Genomic DNA, 25,109 nt, shown 5'->3' on the forward strand with positions numbered 1-25,109 from the left:
TGTCCTCTTCGTGCAGGGGATTCCTTGAAGAAGCGACAGTGTTCGATAGGGAAGGGTCCAGTAAGGGATGAAGTCCAGAGGCCGCACACGCTGCCCTCTCAGGACACTAGCGTGCAGGCACAGGGAAGAGACCGGTCTCTCGAGGAGAGGCACGCCTGGCATTTAAGCAGCGGCGGTGATGAGGCTTCATTCACATCAGGTGTGCCTCATCACATCAAGCTGTTTTGGTGCCACTCCCCACCGCCCCCACCCCCAAGCGACATCCAGCCTCCACCCACACGGTGCGCTACCTTCCTCAACTAGGCTCCAGCGGTTGGAGTGGGTGGGGATACCTCTCTGAAGCAATGCTCCCTCTCGAAACGCACTGAAACAGGGACAGAAAAACTGGGATTTAGTCCTCCCAGCTGCAAAAGGGGCAAGTGCTATCTTCAAACTTTTGTGAGCGAGAGGGAATGACATCATCAGATGTTGCCCTACTGTGCTGTCTAAGCCACACTGGTGGAGAATGCAGGCAAGGCGGAGCTTAGACAGCACAGTAGGGCAACATCTGATGATTTTTTGAAGGAGATAGCACTTGCCCCTTTTGCAGCTGGGAGGCCGTTTAATTTAGTATCACTTATCCTGCGGTTGGTTGAGGCTGTCGACTAAATCCCAGTTTTTCTGTCCCTGTTTCAGTGCGTTTCGAGAGGGAGCATTGCTTCAGAGAGGTATCCCCACCCACTCCAACCGCTGGAGCCTAGTTGAGGAAGGTAGCGCACCGTGTGGGCGGAGGCTGGATGTCGCTTGGGGGTGGGGGCGGTGGGGAGTGGCACCAAAACAGCTTGATGTGATGAGGCACACCTGATGTTAATGAAGCCTCATCACTGCCGCTGCTTAAATGCCAGGCATGCCTCTCCTTGAGAGACCGGTCTCTTCCCTGTGCCTGCACGCTAGTGTCCTGAGAGGGCAGCGTGTGCGGCCTCTGGACTTCATCCCTTACTGGACCCTTCCCTATCGAACACTGTCGCTTCAAGGAATCCCCTGCACGAAGGGGACACCAAATTCCCTGTTTATTTTGGACACTTTCCCCTCCTTTGGACACTTTAATTTTCTTATGTTTAATAAAAGCCTCTCCAAGGCCTGACTCTACACCCACTGTGTCTGTCATTTGCTCTTCCCACCACATTCCCTAAAAATGCTGATTTGGGGAACTAACCTTTAGTTGAAAACAATTAGAACTTGTTTCCCCGAGGTGAACGCTTGTAGGAAGGCTGAAATACCCGCATTTTAATGTACTTTTTTTCTTATGGAAGAAATGCGGTTTTTGATGAAATATTTCACTGCCTTCCAGTCTCGATTTACTAAAACTTCAGCTTCTGCATCAACGCAATGCTGACAGTCCATTTTCCCTGGAACTTGGTTTCTCACAATGAATTTCCTTAGGTGCCTTTCGACTGCAGCACATTCATCTGATGTCCAGCTTCTTTTGACTGCAGTTTGTTTGCCTAAGTATACAGGAAAAAAAAAAAAAGAATAGTTAAATCATCAGAACTGAAAGAAAACAAAAATCTGAAAGACAAACAGACAGCTATATGAGAAATGGACTTAAAAAAAAAAAATCAACATTAAGTAACATTGCCTCTACATGTCTACTAACTTTGTTGGGAGACCATCACAAAGAGTTAGAGGATATTAAGTAGACAGATTTCTAATAAGTTAGTTGACATGTAAGTGTAACATTAATTGTCAACATAATGTTCAAAAAGGACCCTCAAAATATTACCAATGATTTTGTCATGTACTGATAAACACAGCAACATGACACAGATGGGAACATGCATGTTAAAATACAGGTGCATCTCAAATTGGAATATCCTAAAAGGTTTTTGTTTGCAACTTATTTCAAAAACTGAAACTTTAATATATTCTAGATTCATTGATTAATTACATGTAAAGTTAAACATTCCTTAAGTTTTTTTGTTTTAATTTTGAAGATTAGAACGTACAGCTCAAGTCAAAAATCCAGTATCTCAAAATATTACAATACTTGCAAAGATCAATCAACAAAAAAGGATTTGCAAAACATAAGTTCAAGTTCTTTAGAGTATGTTCATTTATGTACTCAATTCTTGCTCAGCAGCACACAAATGACAGCATCAGTGAGGTGTGGCGTGTAAGTGATCAGCCTGTGGCACTGCTGAGGCACTACTGAACCTTCAGATCGCCTGTATATTGTTGGATCCACTGTTTCTCATCTTTCTCTTGAAAATAGCCAACAGATTCTCAATGGGGTTCCGGTCAGGCATGTTGGCTGGCCAATAAAGCACGGTAATATCATGGTCAGCAAAACAACTTGGAAGTGGTTTTGGCACTGTGGGCAGGTGCTAAAGTCCTGCTGGAAAAGGAAAGCAGCATCTTCATAAAGCTTGTCAGCAGATGAAAGCATAAAATGCTCCAAAATCTCTTGGTAGACGCTACATTGACTTTGCACTTGATACTGTAAAACACAGTGGACCAACACCAGCAGACGTCAAGGCACCCCATGGTATTACTGACTTCAGAATCTTCTCAATGGACTTCTGTGCCTCTCCAGGCTTCCTCCAGACTCTGGGATCATGATTTCAACATGAAATGCAAAAATTACTTTTATCTGAAAAGAGGACTTTGGACCACTGAGCAACATTCCAGTTAATTTTCTTCTAAGCTCAGGTAATATGCTTCTGATGTTGTTTCTGTTTCAGAAGTGGCTTGGTAGTGCTTTTCCTGAAGATGTCTGAGTGTGGAGACTCTTGATGTGCTAACTCCGGCTTCAGCCCACTCCTACTGAAGCTCTCCTAAGTGTTTGAATCGGCTTTGTTTGACAGTATTCTCAAGCTAACAGTCATGCCTGCTGCTTGTGCACCTTTGCCTACTCAATTTCTTTCTTCCAGTCAACTTTGCATTTAATATGCTTTGATAAAGCACTCTCTAAACAGCCACCCCATTTAGTAATGACCTTCTGTAACTTACCCTCTGTGTGGAGGGTGTCAATGGGTGTCTCCTGGACCAATGCCAAGTCAGCAGTCTTCTCCATTAGTGTGGTTTCAAAGAACAAGAGATACCGGGAATTTATACTGTAGGTATGGTCATTTAATGAAACTCAAATGTAAATTTTCCAACATTTTGAGACGCTGAATTTGACTTTCATGAGTTGTACGCTCTAATTATCAAAATAGAAAAATCGTTTTACTTTACATGTAATGAATCCAGAACATATGAAAGATTTTTTTTTTAAGTTACAATAAAAAAAAAGTGAAAAAAAAAAAAACCCAACTACGATGATATTCAAATTTTTTGGGATGCACCTGTATATACAGATGAACATATTTGGTGCAGGTTCTTTTGTATTGTACGTTTTACAAATCAGGAATGCCGTTTAAGGGGAGTGCGGAACTGCAATAAAAATAAAAAAAACAATACAAAAAAAAAAACTGACCTTTTTTTTTACCCATTGAGTTAAAGGAGAACTCCGGTGTGATTTTGACCTAAAGTGTATTGAATCATGATACCGAGTGTAAACGTACCTTGCATATCTCATCTCGTCTTGTCCACTGCTGTCCGAAATCTGGGGTCAGTTAGCCGATGCTCACAACAGCTTGTCAATGATATTCAATCGGGCATCGAAGGAGCCATGTAAATAAATCACTGTTTTACGCCATTTACGAGGCACAAAGTAGCTCCAGACTTCATTGGTAGACTTCCAAGGGCCCTGACATTTAAAACGAGACATTGAGAACTTAGAAAAAGCACCGGTAGTTTATTTACAAGTAGATTTATACAGACAGTAACGGCAAGGAGTTTAGCGGCCGCCGCCATCTTAAATGTAGTCACGATAAGTCGAGTGTCGATCACCAAGGAATTTATCAGCTTATCAACGTACCAGGTTGTAGTTTCCTTGGTGCTCGACACTCGACTTATCGTGACTACATTTAAGATGGCGGCGGCAGCAAAACTTCTTGCGGTTACTGTCTGTATAAATCTACTTGTAAATAAACTACCGGTGCTTTTTCTAAGTTCTCAATGTCTCGTTTTAAATGTCAGGGCCCTTGGAAGTCTACCAATGAAGTCTGGAGCTACTTTGTGCCTCGTAAATGGCGTAAAACAGTGATTTATTTACATGGCTCCTTCGATGCCCGATTGAATATCATTGACAAGCTGTTGTGAGCATCGGATAACTGACCCCAGATTTCGGACAGCAGTGGACAAGACGAGATGAGATATGCAAGGTACGTTTACACTCGGTATCATGATTCAATACACTTTAGGTCAAAATCACACCGGAGTTCTCCTTTAACATTGTACAACGACACTTCCCTTTAATAAGGTGCATTATTTGACATTATTCATGGGTCTACAAAAGAACAATGCAGTGTTTGAATTGGTGGCCTTGTTCATGATCTCCCTAAAATAAAAATAAAACTACTCTGTATAGATTCTTAGAACATGCTTGACACAGACATGAGAAATATTCGTATAGAATATTTTAAGTGTGTAGTCTGAAATTTAGTCAGTCATGTCAAAAACAAATATTCTCTGATAAAATAATCCGTACGGAACCAAGGCGAGGTAGTTGCTACCGTCTGAGCTCATTATCTGCAATGTATCGTTTGAATTTGATCTATTCCTAACGACGATTCCAATAAGATAAAAATCCATTAAAAAGTTATGTCAAACATTTAGATGTCAAATGTATATTCTGTCTTTTTAATGTATTTATTCCTTTCCTTCAGAAAAACAACAACTAGAATAATATAAATGTAAAACCTTAAAATGTTAAAGACTAGTAATAAAATGGAAACAAACAAATCAATTAGCAATAGCATAAACAAAACTGATCAAATGCCAGGTACAACCCAGGCAATGGTTTTCTTTCATAAATAAAATATTGATTAGCCCTCATTTCATGAGTTCACACTTGCATATAATTAGGTGAAGTACGTAAAGCATGTTTGGCGGGCTGTCTAGGGAAGGCCTCCGAGCTCGGGAATGGCCCGAACCTAGAGTAGCCTCCCGTATAGGTTTAAAAAGAACTCGGAATGAGGAGATAAGGTGGTGGAGGGATGCTGATAAACCATCAAATGGGTAGAGGCAAGTCAACTGTATTTATATCTGATGTAGATTAACTTGAGTGCGTTCCACTTGTGTTAATTAGGCTAAGTATCTGACGCGCTCCTCCCGAACTTTGTTAATAAAACATTAACTGACTGAATATCTTTCGTAATTTTAATGATTTTCTTTTGTTCTTTGATTAACATTAACGACAGACGGCACGTTTATTAGATGGCTGTCTCTTTAACACTGAACATGCGTTTTCTTTCTCACCTGTTTACGTTCACTTAAGACTAGGGCTGTCAATCGATTAAAATTTTTAATTGCGATTAATCGCATGGTTGTCTTGTGTTAACTCGCGATTAATCGCACATTTTTATCTGTTCTAAATGTACCTTAAATTAACACTTTTTAAAGTTTTTAGTACTCTAATCAACATTGGCATGGATGCTTTAAGCAAATATGTGTTTATTATCAGTGAAACCATACTTGACTAGACTAACTTGTTTCAAATGTCATAGATGTTTTTCAAATAACTTGTTCATGTCTATTAGACACATGAAAAAAAGAACATAGAAACACCAGGTTCCCATTACTTCTCTTTCTTTGCACTGAGCAATTTACTTACACAAGCCTGTTTACATTATTTGCAGGACAGGGCAGCTCACTTCTTCTGAACATGCAAAATCTACATTTATTATTACATTTGTTTGCCTCTCAGTGCCCACATACTGTCATTTGATGCAGCCACGTTCTCAACAAAACTGTTTCCATTGTTTTGATGTAATATTTCTGTTATCAGATAACCAAAGTAATATGAAATAATAACTGAAAAAAAAAATCCTGAATTATGATCATGATTCAATCACTGAAAAGAATCATTTACCGGCATCTGGACATAAGTCACTATTCCCTGCATTATTATCGTTGTTTTTAACTTCCTGTTTGAATGCCTTCAGGATCCTTTGACTTTTTAGGAGTTTGGCCTGTACTGATTGGAGAGCCTGGTCTCATGCAAATGCGCACTAGCACGACTTTCTGTATCTATTTGGCGTGCTATTAACAAGCTGAAATTAACTTTGGAGTACATATGAAATGCAATTATGCATGTGTTTGACGTGCATTTAATACGCCATTTTCGCTCGTATGTGGCTTTACGCATCAACCACACAGCAACAATCCTAACGTAGCCCGACTCCGCTTGCATTCATTAAATATGGCAGAAGTGCCGGTGTACGCAAAATGATAAAAAACAGAAGTACTTGCGTACCGGCCCACTTCAAGCACTGGAATGAACATAACATCTGTTTTAACCGAAAGCGCTGCTCCACTGCCGCTCGCTGAACAGAGCAGACGCAGATATGAAGAGAGGGAGGTGCGCGCGCATTCATTGGGAGACCTCACGCACGTTCAGCAAAACCGGAGAGCCTCAGAAACTAAATTGGGTTTGTCCAATTATGTGTTTGTGTATTGTTGCTAGACACTTTTCGCTAGGTTGGCAGCACTGCATCCATTTAACTATGGGCTATAGTGGGTCAAACAGAAATGCGCGCTGCGTTAATCGCGCGTTAATAAAATTAATTTGCGTTAACGCGCCATTAACGCGTTAATGTTGACAGCCCTACTTAAGACCAAAAAACTCTGTTTATGATGATTTACTGACATATTTCGTGCATATTGGTCAATAAATATAAAAGAAAAGTCAGTTACAGTCCAGAACAACCTTTTCTTTATGGAAATACACGGAACTGTTTGAGAACGGACACAGATCGGGAACCCGCATCAGGACCGCAGTTAAAGATCAGCTGTACCATCAATCCACTTTATTTTTCTAAGCTCACCTCTCTTTTTGGCCGACTTTGTTTGCGGTTGCAAATATACTGTGGAAGTAGGTTCCTGAATGGATGTCACACTGTCCTCAGCTTCTGGAATGAATTCATCTGAGTGCAAGAAGAAGTATTTAATGAAATAAAACATATACATTAGCTGCAAGCAACACAAGATTATGATCAATCACGCATAAGTTTCAGTCATTTAGGTACGTCCCATTAAATGTTCAGATGTTAAAGTTTGTTTACAAGTTTTTAGTTAGTCATGAGATACGTTACAAAAACAGGTGTGGCATCATGACAATGAACTTGCCAGTTTAGTCTGTGGGAGTTTAGGCAGGACTTTGATACTAAGGACTTTTGACTACTTTAGACTAGGGCTCCAAAAAAAAAAAATCACTACTGTGCAAACAGCCAAATGACGTAATCAGTCCAAGATGACAGCAGCCATATTGGGATCTTTTGGTTTTACTTTTCTATAGTGGAAGTAGAGAGGTGTCATAAATTTTTTGTGTGTGTCTATAATTTAAAGTAAAGTTATATCATCGGAACAAGCAATTTACGGTAGGAAATGTTTTAACCTCGTTACATTATGGTATTAACAGTAAAAAAATTACCAGCTTACAAAAAATAAGATAGGTTAGCACATTTTGTCAATTTTTTTTAAATGAGAGCCACGTTTTATAGAGTAACTTTTTTTTTAATGCTGAGCACTCAGGTGTTGTTTTTTGTTTTTTTCCCCTGGCACAGAGAGTTGAAGAATGTTCAACTTTGGGTAAAACACAACGCTAATCACTGTCAATTTGTAGTCAGCTAACAAAATCACACAGGGATCGTACTGGTGCTTGAATTCCTTGAAAATGCTTGAATTTTAAATGTAGTGTTTTCAAGGTTTGAAAAATGCTTGGATTTTGGATACAGTGCTTGAAAGTGCAGTTGCATTGGTTTCATATTAATTCGCTTTCATTCTAAACAATTATTTTTTGTTATGCTTATGCTTTAATGCCTCTGATGGAACAGAGCGAGAGATAAGACATGCCGGGAGGTTGTTGCATGACAAATACAAATTATGTTTGAAATGAGAACTCTGGGCTCACAAAAACCGCCAGTCCGACATCCCTGGGCTATTTTAGTCAACTACCAAAATGTTTGACCGGACTGCCCGACAGGCTATCATAAAGTAGAGGGCTTAACTGCTTAATTTAGTTGTATCAAATTTAAGGGCATAAAAAGTTTGTTAATTTTAATAGAATATGAAAATACTAATTTATAATTAATAATAATTTAAAGAGGTCTTACATTTGGGGATGGAAAGACTAGAATCACGATAGGGCTGGATAAAACTTCAAAAGGCAATGATGCACACTTCAAAGTCAAAACGCGGCACGGATGTCTTTATATGAATATATCTGAAGAGAACCAACTGTCCTCAGAAACGTGTCGTGGGCACTGATCTATAATGAAGAACATTATATCATCATTATATAGATCAGTAGTCTTTGCCATTTTAATTACCATCCCTGGTAAAACTGCCTTAATGCTGCTTTGTGTACAGCTATTACTAGGGAAACCGTAATATTTCACCACCTTAGCATCCAAGATGTTAGTACTTAAAGATTACATGTAAATATATTGTATACAATTATTTTAGTTTTTTTGTTTACCTGGATGTAAGCACAGTGCAGTGTTAATGCTTAAACTGCATTTACAATGTTTAAAGTGGCTGACAATAATAAATATTGTTGGTCATTATGGTGGTACTTGGAAAGCCAGCTGTCGAGTCACAGCCCTGATGAATGTAAAAGCTGGGTATGGAGCACAAGACATTGAAAAAGCTGCAAGATGAGATGCAAATGGTATATTTTAGTAGTGTCAAAATTAGCAAAATAACATGTGGTTCATTTTTTCTAGATTACCACAGTAAAAATATTTAATGCAATAAAAACAGGGGCAGGGCTAGGGTTAGCCATCCCCATTTACAACTTTTGCCTCTGTCTATTTTATTTATTTTATGAGATGCAGAACGTCTTTACGAGCACATCAAACGAGAGGCGTTTCAAACACACACTAACTTCGCCTCCACGCCAGGCTCGACTCGGCCTGTATCATTTCATATCAAACTACAAAAGAAACTATGTGCATGCAATGTCATAGGTTAAGGAATTAAGTTCCAAAAAAGGGGATTAAGCTGCCTTAAAACTGTGCATGACATAAGTTCTATATGCATCACATTAAAAACATCTATGAAATTGTAAAAACTGTCCTGAGGCTCCCCAGCATCATCTCCCTCATCTAAATCACCCCATTACACTCTCAGCTCTTCCATAGAGACTAAGTAAAAAAAAAAACAAAAAAAAAAACTAAAAGGTCATGTACAGCAGCCGTATTTAAATAACAACAGCTGTTTTGATGTGTTAATCCAAAAAAAAAAAGACATTAACTTATGTAGCTTTAAGGATTTCTTTAAAAATGTATTTAGAATTAGTATTTGATAACTTTATAAAATTTTTGTACATATCTGCTGAAGGGCACAGGTAGCTAAATATTTAACTTATTATAATGGGTTTATTTTAGTGGTGGGCCGTTATCGGCGTTAACGTGCTGCGTTAACGTGAAACTCTTATCGCGCGATAAAAAAAATATCGCCGTTAATCTATTCTCAAATTTGGGTTGGGAGCTGGGTCTAAACTACGCAAGCTATGATGACTTTCACCTTCACGTCCGTACGTTTAAGTCTCCTCCGCCAAAACACAGACGGGATCGCGTCGTCCTCCATTCATAAAAACCGAATCTACTATAGCGAAATGCCACGTAAATTCGTCGTTTTTTGGATTCATAAATCAAATGTTGGTCAGTCACTTAATTCAAATCGCGATATGGACTAGTGTCTGTGAAAACTGAAATGCAAAAAGACCGTTTTAATATGAATCCGATAGGTTCGTTTGCTGTGTGTTTGCATTGCGGAGACGAGCTTTTACTACACGGAGTACTCGCATACTGAAACACACGTGACGCTCCCGGTAATGTTTGGCATTTTCATCTCACATGAACAGATAAACTCAATCTCCCAAACTGCTGTGAGTGTCACTTTTACCGTTTCATTTGAGAAAACTAGCATCATATCAAACTGTATGACACAGAAACTTCACGGCAACCTGTCAAAATAAAAGTACGGTGTAACATGTAATGGGCTGGGTAGGTGTTGACGTTAAAAAAACACAATCTAATAGGTAGAAAAAATAATTTCATTGTTAGTTAGTTAGTAAAAACAAGTACATCTAATTGAACAATTTATTTTCATCAACAAATTATCATAGAACAGCTTTATGAGTTTTATGATCCATTCTCAAAGACTTTAAGTCATTATTTGGGAAACACACATATTCTGAATGCCTTCAGCAGAATTCAAATTAGCCATTTTAATCTAGATTAATTCCAAGATTTAATCTAGATTAAAAAAATTAATCTATGCCCACCCCTAGTTTATTTGAAAGTTATTTTTTTAAAGTCTAATAAATATTAAAATTGATAGCGCTCAATTATACTGTAATGTTGAATGCCTATAGTCAACGGTAAAACATTAAAGCAATAGTTCACCCAAAAATGAAAATTTGATGTTTATCTGCTTCCCCTCAGGGCATCCAAGATGTAGGTGACTTTGTTTCTTCAGCAGAACACAAATGACGATTTTTGACGAAAACCGGTGCAGTCGGTCAGCCTCATAATGGCAGTGGATGGGCACCAGACCTTTGAAAGTAAGAAAAAAACATGCACAGACAATTCCAAATTACACCCTGCGGCTTGTGACGATACATTGATGTCCTAAGACACGAAACGATCGGCTTTTGTGAGAAACTGAACAATATTTATATCCTTTTTTACCTTTGATGCACAGCCACGTCCATCTGTCGTGACCACGAGATTGTCATCCGGCTTGTTACATGTGAACGCGCTCTGGTGTAGAATACGCAAAAAGGGGAAATCAGCGATAAAAAACAATTCCGGATCAGTTCATGCAAGCAAACGTAATCTTTTACCTTTAAATCGGTTTGAACAATCAGCATATAGAAAGTAATTACCATTTTGAATAGCCGCGATACCCAAAATCTCTGTGCACTGTGTAAACAATGAGTGATAAATACACGCGACAGATGGCTTCCGGCGTTTGCGTATTCTACACCAGAGCGCTATACGAGTAACGAGCCGGATGATGAACTCGTGCTCATGACAGATGGACGTGGCTGTGCATCAAAGGTAAAAAAAAATTATATAAATACTGTTAAGTTTCTCACAAAAACCGATTGTTTCGTGTCTTAGGACATCAATGTATCAACACGAGCCGCAGGGTGTAATGTGGATTTGTCTGTGCATGTTTTTTGTTACTTTCAAAGGTTTGGTGCCATCCACTGCCATTAAATCACTAACAGACTGCACCGGTTTGAGTTAAAAATCTTTGTTTGTGTTCTGCTGAGGAAACAAAGTCACCTACATCTTGGATACCCTGAGGGGAAGCAGATAAACATCAAATTTTCATTTCTGGGTGAACTATCCCTTTAAGGAGAATTTTTTATAGAGACATTAGTATTGCTAACAGTGAAAGAAGCCATTAAACAAATATTAAAAATATATTTAAATAAGATGATTCATAATAAAAAAATAAATCATACAAACATACCTTCTTCTTGAGAGCACCCATCCATGTCCAGGTCAACAGTCTCTAAAAAAAGTAATAGAATATGAATGAGTCAGAAAGCTGAAACTGTGGTCAACTTTGCAAAAGTAGTCAAAAATAATACATAAATAGCAAAACAGACGGTCTTAAATGGTCCAGTTATAGTCAATTATAACTATAAAACCTGCTCTCCCCATCAGTATGTTAAAGGAGAAGCACACTTCCAGAACAATAGACAAATACATATAAATATAATTACAAATGCTTGTACTCTTATTCAATTCGATTATACTAAACTTGATTTTGCTACTCAATTCAAATTCTATACACTTCTCTAAAAGAGAATGATTTACAGATGGACAATCCTATCCTTTAAGGAAATTTTAAATAAAAAAGGCTTAATACCAGTCACATCAAGCTGAATTTCATCCAGATTCTTCCCTTTGAACTCTCCTAGCCGTCCCTTTTCCAAAGCTAAAAGAACTTTGCTAATTTTAGCAAGCTGGAGGGTTCCTTCTGGAAGACGGTAGTGCTTTCTGTGGACCTCAATGTTGTGGCCAAGGAAATCTGCCAACTGGTCGAGTTCTGTTGTTTTCAGGTTGAGAACGGTCGACAGAGTAGCAATGTGTTTCCTTAGTTTTGTCGAAGTTAGCGCTTTTGGATGTTTGATGTCATCACATTCGTTCACAAACTGCCTAATGCAATCAGAACCCCTCAAATAATGGACAGAGTGCGGCAATGCAAACAAGTAGCAGTTTTCTTTCAGCACTCCACATTCTTCTCGCTTCTCAGTCAAAGCATCAAGGGATTCCCTCATGACTGGAGTAAGGAGAACAGGGACTTTCCTTCCTCGCTTTCCTACTATGGCAATCCGGACAAAATGTTTGCAAAGCTTCTGCTCGAGCGCTGTAAGGGCCAGGTTAACATCTTGGTGAGTTTCTGATGTGTCCTTTGACAAGTACACAGACAAGGGCATTCGGGATACCTCTCCTGCTCTACGGCGGTTGAAGAGAATAACTTGTGCCAAGGTCACTTTAGCAAGGTCCTTCCAGTTTAAGGGAGAAGGATTTTCTCGCAGGGCATCAAGTTGTGTCTGCTGTTTCTCAGACAAATAGGAATGAAGTTTTTGGACATCTTGTGTGAACGGTAGAATTTGAGGAGAATTCCACTTGGTCTGATTAAGCTGAGTTAATGCTTGGCTCGCAATGTCAAATTTCCAACTCTCTTGATATAGCAGTGCAAATTCTTCAGCGTCTTTGGCTGTCTGTTGATCTTTCGTCTTTAATCCTTCAGATTTGATAAACATGGCCAATGCATGTAAGCCATGCCCAACTTTGCGAGCAAGCGATGGACGTTGATATTTTCCAGTTTTGTCACTGAATCCAGCGAGGCATCTTGCAGCCCTAACAACATGACTGTATTTTTCAGGTTTTATGAGTTCTTTGATGGACTTCACGTGTGTCATCTTTTTAGCTTCCAGTACCAGCCTGGCAAGCTCTCTCAGTTTTTGTCGAATATATTGGTGTTGGCTAATTACGTTTTCATTCTTGTTGAACAGTCTGAATCCATATTCAAGAATGCAGCGGTCTTCCTTAATTGCAACGGCGACCTCATCCTGATTCATTTCATTTAAGAACTTCCAGTATGTGTCGCTAAGTCCAGTTGGAGCAGGTTCAGCAAACGCACACAGCGCTTGAACTCTTGTTTTACCTCGCTTGGAAGACTTGCCCTGAGGCTTGAAATTGCAGACTTGAAAATGTCGCCACATGACTCTTTTTCTGAAGAGCCCAAAGCAGTAAACACAGTGCATAAATTCTTGTCCTTCAGTTTTTTTTTTGGGTTGCTTCCACGGGATGAGTTTGCCTTGCCGGCTCTCCAAAACTTCAACATTATGTTCAAAGTTCCCCTTGTTTCGTATATAATCTAATTGCAGCCTCCTTTCTTTTGAGTTCTTTGGCAAACTCAATGCCTTCGCAACCTCGACCACATCACTGTGTCTACGCGACAAGTGCCTTGACATTTTTTGAACTACTTGGCCACAATACAAGCAATGATGTTTCTTGTTATATCTTCTAGAACCATCCTCCTTTTTCAAAACTGGATTAACATAGACGGATGGCTCTTCTTCAAGCGGAACTGAAATGCTCATCTCTTTGTTACTATATGTTCGCGCTGTTGTTTTCTCTCTGCTTCTTTCATCTCTGCTATTGGAAAATCTGCAATCTTGCACTGAGTCTTGACTTGTTTCAAATCTTCTCTGACCTGAAGACTCACACCTGCTCTGACTGGATGACTCACTTCTGCTCTGACTTGAAGACTGAAATTGGCTCTGACTTGACTTGCTTCTGCTCTGTCTAATAGCTGACTTTTGTTTATTTTTCAGTGATAACTCCAAGCTGCAGTCACTGCTATCCCCTGTGCTTTCTTCCCTGGGATCTGGGATATACTCATCCTCGCTATCGCCACACGAGTCATCTGATTCTACAAGATGCCTTTGAATCTTTAAAAAATAAATAAAGTTAACAGGATTAGTCTCTCCAAAATGAAGGAAAAAAAAGACTCACCTACAACACAAATGACTACGGTTCATCAGAGCACAAATGAATAGTTTTGGATGTGAAGAGACAGAATGGAAATGGACAGCATTTAAGTCATTTAGGCAAGATAATAAAAGTCCATATTAGAAATATTTTAACAATGATGTGTTATTTTAACATGAGTGATCTGATGAGCTTGATACAGTGAGGAAAAACAATATTTAATCCTCTGCATGTTTGCCCACTAACAAAGAAATGATCAGTGGTATAATGTTAACAGTAGGCTAATTTGAACAGTGAGAGACAAAACAAAATTCAGAAAAAAAACTCATAAAAATTAGGACTCCACTTTTTGAAATTCATTTTTCTTATGTTATTCTGTCTCTCACTGTTAAAATCAACCAATACATTTATAGACCAACCATTTATTTGCCAGTGGGTGAACATACAAAGTCAGCAGGGAATATAATTGATTTAAATATTTTTTTCAAATAACTTTTTTCTTTATGTAATGAAAGTTTATAACGGACAAACACACAAGCGTTAAAACTGTTGGTTGCCATCAATTTCCATTCATCATGTCTCTTAACATCTAAGTTTATTTTCTTAGTTGTATTTACGAGCAATGAAATTTATGCATATATGAAAGTTATTTGAGAGTTCTTTTAATACATTAGTACGATAAACTGACTAAACAAACTGTCAACTGCATGACATTCATTCTTTAAGGAAGCTAGGTAAAAATTTATTACAAGTAAATTAAATAAGAAAGAAACTAGTAATTAAAAGTTAGACCAAGGGACTAAAAACATTGACAAAAGTGTGCCAAATATAGAAAAAAAGCACAAGACACTCCTTTCAATATTATTTGGAGAAACAATTGACTGACATCATTTTACAGGATTAGAAATTCAAAAAGTTACTTTTACTATAATGACTATAAAATACATATTTGAAGCTAAATTTTCAGGTAAAAAAAAATGCCCCTGTAAAATCACTTTGAGTCAAATATCACCTTTTAATGGGTAACGGTAAGGCTAGTTTTTGATCAGAATTTATTATTAATCAGCACAGTGAAGCAGGATTCAGATTCGGATTCCAGTAATCACATGTAGAGAGGAAAGAAAAATGACTAACAATGGCAAAGCGTTTGGTACACAACAGATCCTAAGCATAATTGACTTATTTTGCTGCCGCGTCCTATACACAGACTATGTTCAATTCAGAATTCAAAAGCAAAAAGTGAACAATTGCAATACCACTCATATTGATAAAGGATCCCTAATGCTTACATACTACATACAAAACTTGAGTTTTGGTAGCACCAACCATTAAGTGACAAAGCATGAAAAAAAAAAATCACTTACAGGACGGAGAAAGCTTCTCTTTGGTCTTTCTAGAGCCATTTCCATCTTGGGAGTGGCAATCTCATCTGTGCTGTCATCACTTGGAACAGAAAAATCTGGTACCTTGTCCATCTGCCAAAAGGGAGTTAGGTCATGCTAGGATTGTTCACATTCTATCAAAATCATTTACAACAAAAATATGTTGGTAGAAATTAACTGTCAAATAGTTGTTACCAGAGCTTAAGAGGCATACCAAAATGCTTTTTGTCATCCTCAGCTTTGAAACAACTTCGCTGTCTGATTGCGAACTGGAATCCTCATCAGTTTCATCTACTATACTTTCACTCGAGTCAAACAGAGGCTCAGAATAATCAGGAACCGCATCCATCTGCCAAAAAGAGTGATTTTAATATATGGTTATACATTTTTGCTCACACTATTAAAATCAGCCACAGGCAAATGATGTTTGAGCCATTTACATAAACTTTACACAAGAATTTTAAGTACTGCATCGGAGGAATACCTGAATGTTTCCATTCCTTGTCTTCTGTTGAACAACACCAGAGGGTGGAGAGGTAGGGTTGTCTTTATCCTCATCAGTCTCATCACTTTCTGAATAATTTACTAGGCCAAACCCTCCAGTAAACACCTGAATATAATTAAACATATGTATTAAGAGTTAACTGGAACCATGTATGTATAAGCATTGTACTAATTTAGCACAAACACTTGGGCAAGAACCTAATAACAACATTTATCTAGTTTGACAGAGTGAACGGCCATCTAAAGTTGAGTCAGTTTAGCTTCATTTCTATAGCGCTTTATACAATAAAAATAGTTTTGAAGCAGCTTTTCATTGATCAGCTTGAATCATGGAATTATATATTTCCTGTTGAAGTCAGTTCCTTCTCAGTTCTGTCTATTGAGAAGATAATTATTAAATTTGTTTAGTTTGTCAAATCAAATCATTTTAATTCTTCTTAAATACTGTCATTGTTTAGTGTTGAACAATTGTCAGTCAGTTGTCACTGTTCAGCTGTTTAGTTTTTGATTCAGTTCTGCCTAAAAACGGTATAAATATCAATATAACGGAAAATACTTTAAACATGATGAATAAATGAGACTTCAACATTGGGGTGTTTATGAATCTGAAAGAAAACAGAGCCAAACAGCATTCCACAGAAGCTAGAGAAAAAGTCACACAAATGCAGATCAGGGAAAAGGCAATGTATAAGTGTTTTAATTTCCCACTGAGAACAACTGGAATAGAAAGTGGAAGCTACAGTACACCATCCAAGTACTAAAGAAGTTCAATGTTAAATCAGATAAGCCACAAAAATGCCAACAATTACAATTAAATAGCTAAATGTTCTTTCCTAGAGCTAACAGCTAGTGTCACAGCAACATTTAATATCGTGCAATGGATTACATCTAAAATACTCAACCTGAACATGTAGCAGCTTGTAAAGTGTTGAATTCTACCTGCAATAAGTTCAGTTTAAATAATGACAGGTGCTGTTCCAATTAATTAAAATCACTTTGAATGAGATCCATACGTGAGGGCCCCATAAGGCCAAGACTAGAAATGTGTGTGTGTATAAGGACCCCATAAGGCCAAGACTAGAAATGTGTGTGTGTATAAGGACCCCATAAGGTCAAGACTAGAAATGTGTGTGTGACGCTTAACCTGACAGAAACCTTTCTAGTTTTACTGTCCTGCTGCACACTAACTGTTTCCTCAATCAGAACTCTAACATATCACCCAATGATGATAAACATAGTGTAAACCTGTTTCTTTAATAGAAACTATGAAATCTAAGAGCTCAATAGTTTGAGATGATTGTCTACATTACTCTTTTACCTGTGTGATTTCATCATCCATTTTGGGGTCATCATTGGATGGGTGATCTGTTGGGGACGAGTCGGTCTGTAGAGCAGAAGACTGCTTCTTTGGACCCTGCAAATCAGACAAAAACAGAACAAGAACCTGTGAAGAACTGACAAGTGTTGTGTATTCAGGCATTTACAAGAGACACATGTTATCTCATGTAAAAACAGTCTCTCAACTAGCATATAGTTGAAATCTAAACCCATTTACAGATCCTTCCTAGAGCTAACAGCTAGTGTCACAGCAACATTTAATATCGTGCAATGGATTACATCTAAAATACTCAACCTGAACATGTAGCAGCTTGTAAAGTGTTGAATTCTACCTGCAATAAGTTCAGTTTAAATAATGACAGGAGCTGTTCCAATGAATTAAAATCACTTTGAATGAGATCCATACGTGAGGGCCCCATAAGGCCAAGACTAGAAATGTGTGTGTGTATAAGGACCCCATAAGGCCAAGACTAGAAATGTGTGTGTGTATAAGGACCCCATAAGGCCAAGACTAGAAATGTGTGTGTGTATAAGGACCCCATAAGGCCAAGACTAGAAATGTGTGTGTGACGCTTAACCTGACAGAAACCTTTCTAGTTTTACTGTCCTGCTGCACACTAACTGTTTCCTCAATCAGAACTCTAACATATCACCCAATGATGATAAACAGTGTAAACCTGTTTCTTTAATAGAAACTATGAAATCTAAGAGCTCAATAGTTTGAGATGATTGTCTACATTACTCTTTTACCTGTGTGATTTCATCATCCATTTTGGGGTCATCATTGGATGGGTGATCTGTTGGGGACGAGTCGGTCTGTAGAGCAGAAGACTGCTTCTTTGGACCCTGCAAATCAGACAAAAACAGAACAAGAACCTGTGAAGAACTGACAAGTGTTGTGTATTCAGGCATTTACAAGAGACACATGTTATCTCATGTAAAAACAGTCTCTCAACTAGCATATAGTTGAAATCTAAACCCATTTACAGATCCTTCCTAGAGCTAACAGCTAGTGTCACAGCAACATTTAATATCGTGCAATGGATTACATCTAAAATACTCAACCTGAACATGTAGCAGCTTGTAAAGTGTTGAATTCTACCTGCAATAAGTTCAGTTTAAATAATGACAGGAGCTGTTCCAATGAATTAAAATCACTTTGAATGAGATCCATACGTGAGGGCCCCATAAGGCCAAGACTAGAAATGTGTGTGTGTGAACTTAACTGTAAAATCATTACTTTGGGTTGAGGGCCCCATAAGGCCAAGACTAGAAATGTGTGTGTGTATAAGGACCCCATAAGGCCAAGACTAGAAATGTGTGTGTGTATAAGGACCCCATAAGGCCAAGACTAGAAATGTGTGTGTGACGCTTAACCTGACAGAAACCTTTCTAGTTTTACTGTCCTGCTGCACACTAACTGTTTCCTCAATCAGAACTCTAACATATCACCCAATGATGATAAACAGTGTAAACCTGTTTCTTTAATAGAAACTATGAAATCTAAGAGCTCAATAGTTTGAGATGATTGTCTACATTACTCTTTTACCTGTGTGATTTCATCATCCATTTTGGGGTCATCATTGGATGGGTGATCTGTTGGGGACGAGTCGGTCTGTAGAGCAGAAGACTGCTTCTTTGGACCCTGCAAATCAGACAAAAACAGAACAAGAACCTGTGAAGAACTGACAAGTGTAATGTATTCAGGCATTTACAAGAGACACATGTTATCTCAGTCTCTCAACTAGCATATAGTTGAAATCTAAACCCATTTACAGATCCTTCCTAGAGCTAACAGCTAGTGTCACAGCATCATTTAATATCGTGCAATGGATTACATCTAAAATACTCAACCTGAACATGTAGCAGCTTGTAAAGTGTTGAATTCTACCTGCAATAAGTTCAGTTTAAATAATGACAGGTGCTGTTCCAATTAATTAAAATCACTTTGAATGAGATCCATACGTGAGGGCCCCATAAGGCCAAGACTAGAAATGTGTGTGTGTATAAGGACCCCATAAGGCCAAGACTAGAAATGTGTGTGTGTATAAGGACCCCATAAGGCCAAGACTAGAAATGTGTGTGTGACGCTTAACCTGACAGAAACCTTTCTAGTTTTACTGTCCTGCTGCACACTAACTGTTTCCTCAATCAGAACTCTAACATATCACCCAATGATGATAAACAGTGTAAACCTGTTTCTTTAATAGAAACTATGAAATCTAAGAGCTCAATAGTTTGAGATGATTGTCTACATTACTCTTTTACCTGTGTGATTTCATCATCCATTTTGGGGTCATCATTGGATGGGTGATCTGTTGGGGACGAGTCGGTCTGTAGAGCAGAAGACTGCTTCTTTGGACCCTGCAAATCAGACAAAAACAGAACAAGAACCTGTGAAGAACTGACAAGTGTAGTGTATTCAGGCATTTACAAGAGACACATGTTATCTCATGTAAAAACAGTCTCTCAACTAGCATATAGTTGAAATCTAAACCCATTTACAGATCCTTCCTAGAGCTAACAGCTAGTGTCACAGCAACATTTAATATCGTGCAATGGATTACATCTAAAATACTCAACCTGAACATGTAGCAGCTTGTAAAGTGTTGAATTCTACCTGCAATAAGTTCAGTTTAAATAATGACAGGAGCTGTTCCAATTAATTAAAATCACTTTGAATGAGATCCATACGTGAGGGCCCCATAAGGCCAAGACTAGAAATGTGTGTGTGTGAACTTAACTGTAAAATCATTACTTTGGGTTGAGGGCCCCATAAGGCCAAGACTAGAAATGTGTGTGTGTATAAGGACCCCATAAGGCCAAGACTAGAAATGTGTGTGTGACGCTTAACCTGACAGAAACCTTTCCAGTTTTACTGTCCTGCTGCACACTAACTGTTTCCTCAATCAGAACTCTAACATATCACCCAATGATGAAAAACATAGTGTGAACCTGTTTCTTTAATAGAAACTATGAAATCTAAGAGCTCAATAGTTTGAGATGATTGTCTACATTACTCTTTTACCTGTGTGATTTCATCATCCATTTTGGGGTCATCATTGGATGGGTGATCTGTTGGGGACGAGTCGGTCTGTAGAGCAGAAGACTGCTTCTTTGGACCCTGCAAATCAGACAAAAACAGAACAAGAACCTGTGAAGAACTGACAAGTGTAATGTATTCAGGCATTTACAAGAGACACATGTTATCTCATAGTCTCTCAACTAGCATATAGTTGAAATCTAAACCCATTTACAGATCCTTCCTAGAGCTAACAGCTAGTGTCACAGCATCATTTAATATCGTGCAATGGATTACATCTAAAATACTCAACCTGAACATGTAGCAGCTTGTAAAGTGTTGAATTCTACCTGCAATAAGTTCAGTTTAAATAATGACAGGTGCTGTTCCAATTAATTAAAATCACTTTGAATGAGATCCATACGTGAGGGCCCCATAAGGCCAAGACTAGAAATGTGTGTGTGTATAAGGACCCCATAAGGCCAAGACTAGAAATGTGTGTGTGTATAAGGACCCCATAAGGTCAAGACTAGAAATGTGTGTGTGACGCTTAACCTGACAGAAACCTTTCTAGTTTTACTGTCCTGCTGCACACTAACTGTTTCCTCAATCAGAACTCTAACATATCACCCAATGATGATAAACATAGTGTAAACCTGTTTCTTTAATAGAAACTATGAAATCTAAGAGCTCAATAGTTTGAGATGATTGTCTACATTACTCTTTTACCTGTGTGATTTCATCATCCATTTTGGGGTCATCATTGGATGGGTGATCTGTTGGGGACGAGTCGGTCTGTAGAGCAGAAGACTGCTTCTTTGGACCCTGCAAATCAGACAAAAACAGAACAAGAACCTGTGAAGAACTGACAAGTGTTGTGTATTCAGGCATTTACAAGAGACACATGTTATCTCATGTAAAAACAGTCTCTCAACTAGCATATAGTTGAAATCTAAACCCATTTACAGATCCTTCCTAGAGCTAACAGCTAGTGTCACAGCAACATTTAATATCGTGCAATGGATTACATCTAAAATACTCAACCTGAACATGTAGCAGCTTGTAAAGTGTTGAATTCTACCTGCAATAAGTTCAGTTTAAATAATGACAGGAGCTGTTCCAATGAATTAAAATCACTTTGAATGAGATCCATACGTGAGGGCCCCATAAGGCCAAGACTAGAAATGTGTGTGTGTGAACTTAACTGTAAAATCATTACTTTGGGTTGAGGGCCCCATAAGGCCAAGACTAGAAATGTGTGTGTGTATAAGGACCCCATAAGGCCAAGACTAGAAATGTGTGTGTGTATAAGGACCCCATAAGGCCAAGACTAGAAATGTGTGTGTGTATAAGGACCCCATAAGGCCAAGACTAGAAATGTGTGTGTGTATAAGGACCCCATAAGGCCAAGACTAGAAATGTGTGTGTGACGCTTAACCTGACAGAAACCTTTCTAGTTTTACTGTCCTGCTGCACACTAACTGTTTCCTCAATCAGAACTCTAACATATCACCCAATGATGATAAACATAGTGTAAACCTGTTTCTTTAATAGAAACTATGAAATCTAAGAGCTCAATAGTTTGAGATGATTGTCTACATTACTCTTTTACCTGTGTGATTTCATCATCCATTTTGGGGTCATCATTGGATGGGTGATCTGTTGGGGACGAGTCGGTCTGTAGAGCAGAAGACTGCTTCTTTGGACCCTGCAAATCAGACAAAAACAGAACAAGAACCTGTGAAGAACTGACAAGTGTAATGTATTCAGGCATTTACAAGAGACACATGTTATCTCATAGTCTCTCAACTAGCATATAGTTGAAATCTAAACCCATTTACAGATCCTTCCTAGAGCTAACAGCTAGTGTCACAGCAACATTTAATATCGTGCAATGGATTACATCTAAAATACTCAACCTGAACATGTAGCAGCTTGTAAAGTGTTGAATTCTACCTGCAATAAGTTCATTTTAAATAATGACAGGAGCTGTTCCAATTAATTAAAATCACTTTGAATGAGATCCATACGTGAGGGCCCCATAAGGCCAAGACTAGAAATGTGTGTGTGTGAACTTAACTGTAAAATCATTACTTTGGGTTGAGGGCCCCATAAGGCCAAGACTAGAAATGTGTGTGTGACGCTTAACCTGACAGAAACCTTTCTAGTTTTACTGTCCTGCTGCACACTAACTGTTTCCTCAATCAGAACTCTAACATATCACCCAATGATGATAAACATAGTGTGAACCTGTTTCTTTAATAGAAACTATGAAATCTAAGAGCTCAATAGTTTGAGATGATTGTCTACATTACTCTTTTACCTGTGTGATTTCATCATCCATTTTGAGGGTGTCATCATCGGATGGGTGATCTGTTGGGGACGAGTCGGTCTGTAGAGCAGAAGACTGCTTCTTTGGACCCTGCAAATCAGACAAAAAAAAAAAGTAAATTTCTGTGTGTGTATATATATATATATATATATATATATATATATATATATATATATATATATATATATATATATATACACACACACCCAAAAAAGTAGTTGTGTTAGTCTAACTCACCTTGTTACGCCATGGCCATTGTGCATCACCATAGTTATATTCAATTTCACTTCCGATTTCAATTCTTTTCATGGCAAATAGACACAAATGGGGCCTGTTATTTACTATGATTTTTTTCATAGAGCAGTTGGGAGATTTGTGATTGTCATTGCATAGTCTTCCCAGAGAGCCATCTTCTTTGGATGCATCAATACTAAAAGGTATAAAAAAAACTTTGTAAGTTCATTTAAAGAAAAACCCTTTAAATATTTAAATATCATGTGCACAAATGGTCAGATTACACGAAAGAGACATTTAAATTACACATCAACTGTAACTGTAAGACATACAAAGCAGAAAGTCCTAATCAACAAAAGTGCTTATCATCAGCCTAAAATGTTAAAGTCGCCCTGTAGTGAAACTCAAGTTTTGAATGTTGATAATGTACAGCGTATTGCTCCAAATACCATTGCGGAGTATATTAACTTAAAACTGCCGAGTACCACAGAACAGACAGAAAAACATTAAAATCACCCATAGAATTGAGTACACAGGGGCTGTATTATCGGAATTAACTGCTGATTATGCTTTTGCTCATTAACTATTCAGAAGTGTGTTGCATGGCATACATGTTTCCCAGATGTCTCAAAACATGCATCTGTACATACTTACCACCAGTGACGTTGCTGCCACTCAAAATCAAATAGAAATGTACTCTGTAACTCTGTGTAGTGTCTCGCCTGGAATTCCTCTGCAGCAACGAGTTCCCCCTTGTATTCCAAGACAAAAGCTCCCGGTTCAACAGGCTGGTTAGCAAATACTCCTCTACCTATAAAGACATAATTAGAAAGACACTTAATTTGGGGAAAAAGTTGTTGCCTTGACACTTTTGGAGGTGAAACTAGGGATTCAGAGTATTAACCGAATGTAAACAAATAGGAAAGAAAGAAAGAAAGAAAGAAAGAAAGAAAGAAAGAAAGAAAGAAAACTCTACTAATTTACCATTTCCAACTACAATGGTATACATTATTATGTAAGTGTATGCAAATGAGAGGTACTGATAAATTCACATCAACATACCTTTGTTTCTATCTATATATCTTTCCACAAACTCTGGTTTGTCACATGAAGACAAAATATAGGTCCTTGCTTCGTCAGCAGGCCGTATCCTCTTTCTTCTTTTGGACATTATAGCTTTTTATAAAATAAAATACAGACACATCCACAAAGAAAAAGTATGAATTTAGCATGAGAGAAACAAGAAAACAAGCAAATTCAAGTCATTAATATTCAAGTGGAGCTGTCACTGGCATTAATGTATCAACTAACATAATCAACAATACATATATTAAAGCATTAATTAATCTTAACTAATGTTAATTATATTAAAATACAGTCGTTCATTGTTAGGTCAAGTTAATTCACAGAACATTATTTAATGTTAACAAGCACAACTTTTGATTTTAATAATGCATTAGTAGATATTGAAATTTACATTAAGATTAATAAATGCTGTAGTAGTATTGTTCTTCTTAGTTCATGTTAACAAAAGTAACTAATGAAACTTACTGTAAAGTGTTACCAAAAAATACGTAGTCAAATTATCAACTGCAATAAAACATGCTTCTTTCTTCTGCTGTCAACACCATTATTAGTCTAGAGCTAAGATTAGCAAGCTAACGCTAGCGATCTGAATAAACTAGCACATCATTATTATTAACCATCAATTTCATACGTTACGAAACGGAGAAAGCATTTGAACGAAACTACATCATGTACAAAGTCAAATAACATAAACCTACCTGTTATTCACCTGAAGAGATTCTTCCGTTTACATCCACTTGAAAATGCAGAAATCCAGAAAAGTCCGTCTTTCCATGTGCTATTAACAACGAGCGATCTCAGTACAATGGTCACTTTACTTCATTAAGCACCATTCTACTGATATGAGTAGGAATTGACACAAAACTACATCAAATGTACAGTCAAATAATATAAACCTAACTTACCTGCTGCTCTCAAGAAGAGTGAAGTTCGTCTGTTCGACGTTAAACCGCATTGAACTTCCGGTTGATAACGCGCGTAACCGAATATAAACGACCCCTCCCTTTCCGTGAACTATTAGCAATTAGCCGTGTGATTAAAAAGGTTTTTCATTAAGCATCGTTCTGTTGATATGGGTAGTAATTGACACGAAACTCAAATGC

General features: G+C 37.9%; 1 protein-coding gene across 1 annotated transcript; it reads right to left on the minus strand.

Moving 5' to 3' along the window:
* Positions 1-282: 282 nt before the first annotated feature.
* On the minus strand, positions 283-24,152 carry LOC141340110 (uncharacterized). Its single transcript, XM_073845043.1, has 11 exons — positions 23,983-24,152; positions 23,575-23,731; positions 22,924-23,116; positions 21,967-22,062; positions 17,313-17,408; positions 15,975-16,100; positions 15,705-15,839; positions 15,473-15,583; positions 11,572-11,613; positions 6,909-7,007; positions 283-1,484 (listed from the first exon to the last, which is right to left on the minus strand). Exons 1-10 carry the CDS (start codon positions 24,089-24,091, stop codon positions 6,975-6,977), a joined length of 1,098 nt encoding a protein of 365 aa, XP_073701144.1. The 5' UTR covers positions 24,092-24,152; the 3' UTR covers positions 283-1,484; positions 6,909-6,974.
* Between the last annotated feature and the right edge of the window lie 957 nt (positions 24,153-25,109).

This window comes from Garra rufa, chromosome 8 (assembly GCF_049309525.1).
Source record: "Garra rufa chromosome 8, GarRuf1.0, whole genome shotgun sequence".
In the NCBI taxonomy this organism is placed as follows: domain Eukaryota; kingdom Metazoa; phylum Chordata; class Actinopteri; order Cypriniformes; family Cyprinidae; genus Garra; species Garra rufa.

Coding starts and splice junctions, on each gene's coding strand:
- LOC141340110 (XM_073845043.1), bottom strand. CDS start 24,091: ATGTCCAAAAGAAGAAAGAGGATACGGCCTGCTGACGAAGCAAGGACC. Junction 15,584..15,704: donor GGATGACAAAAAGCATTTTG/GTATGCCTCTTA, acceptor CCCTTTTGGCAG/ATGGACAAGGTACCAGATTT. Junction 11,614..15,472: donor AGAGAAGCTTTCTCCGTCCT/GTAAGTGATTTT, acceptor TACTTTTTTTAG/AGACTGTTGACCTGGACATG.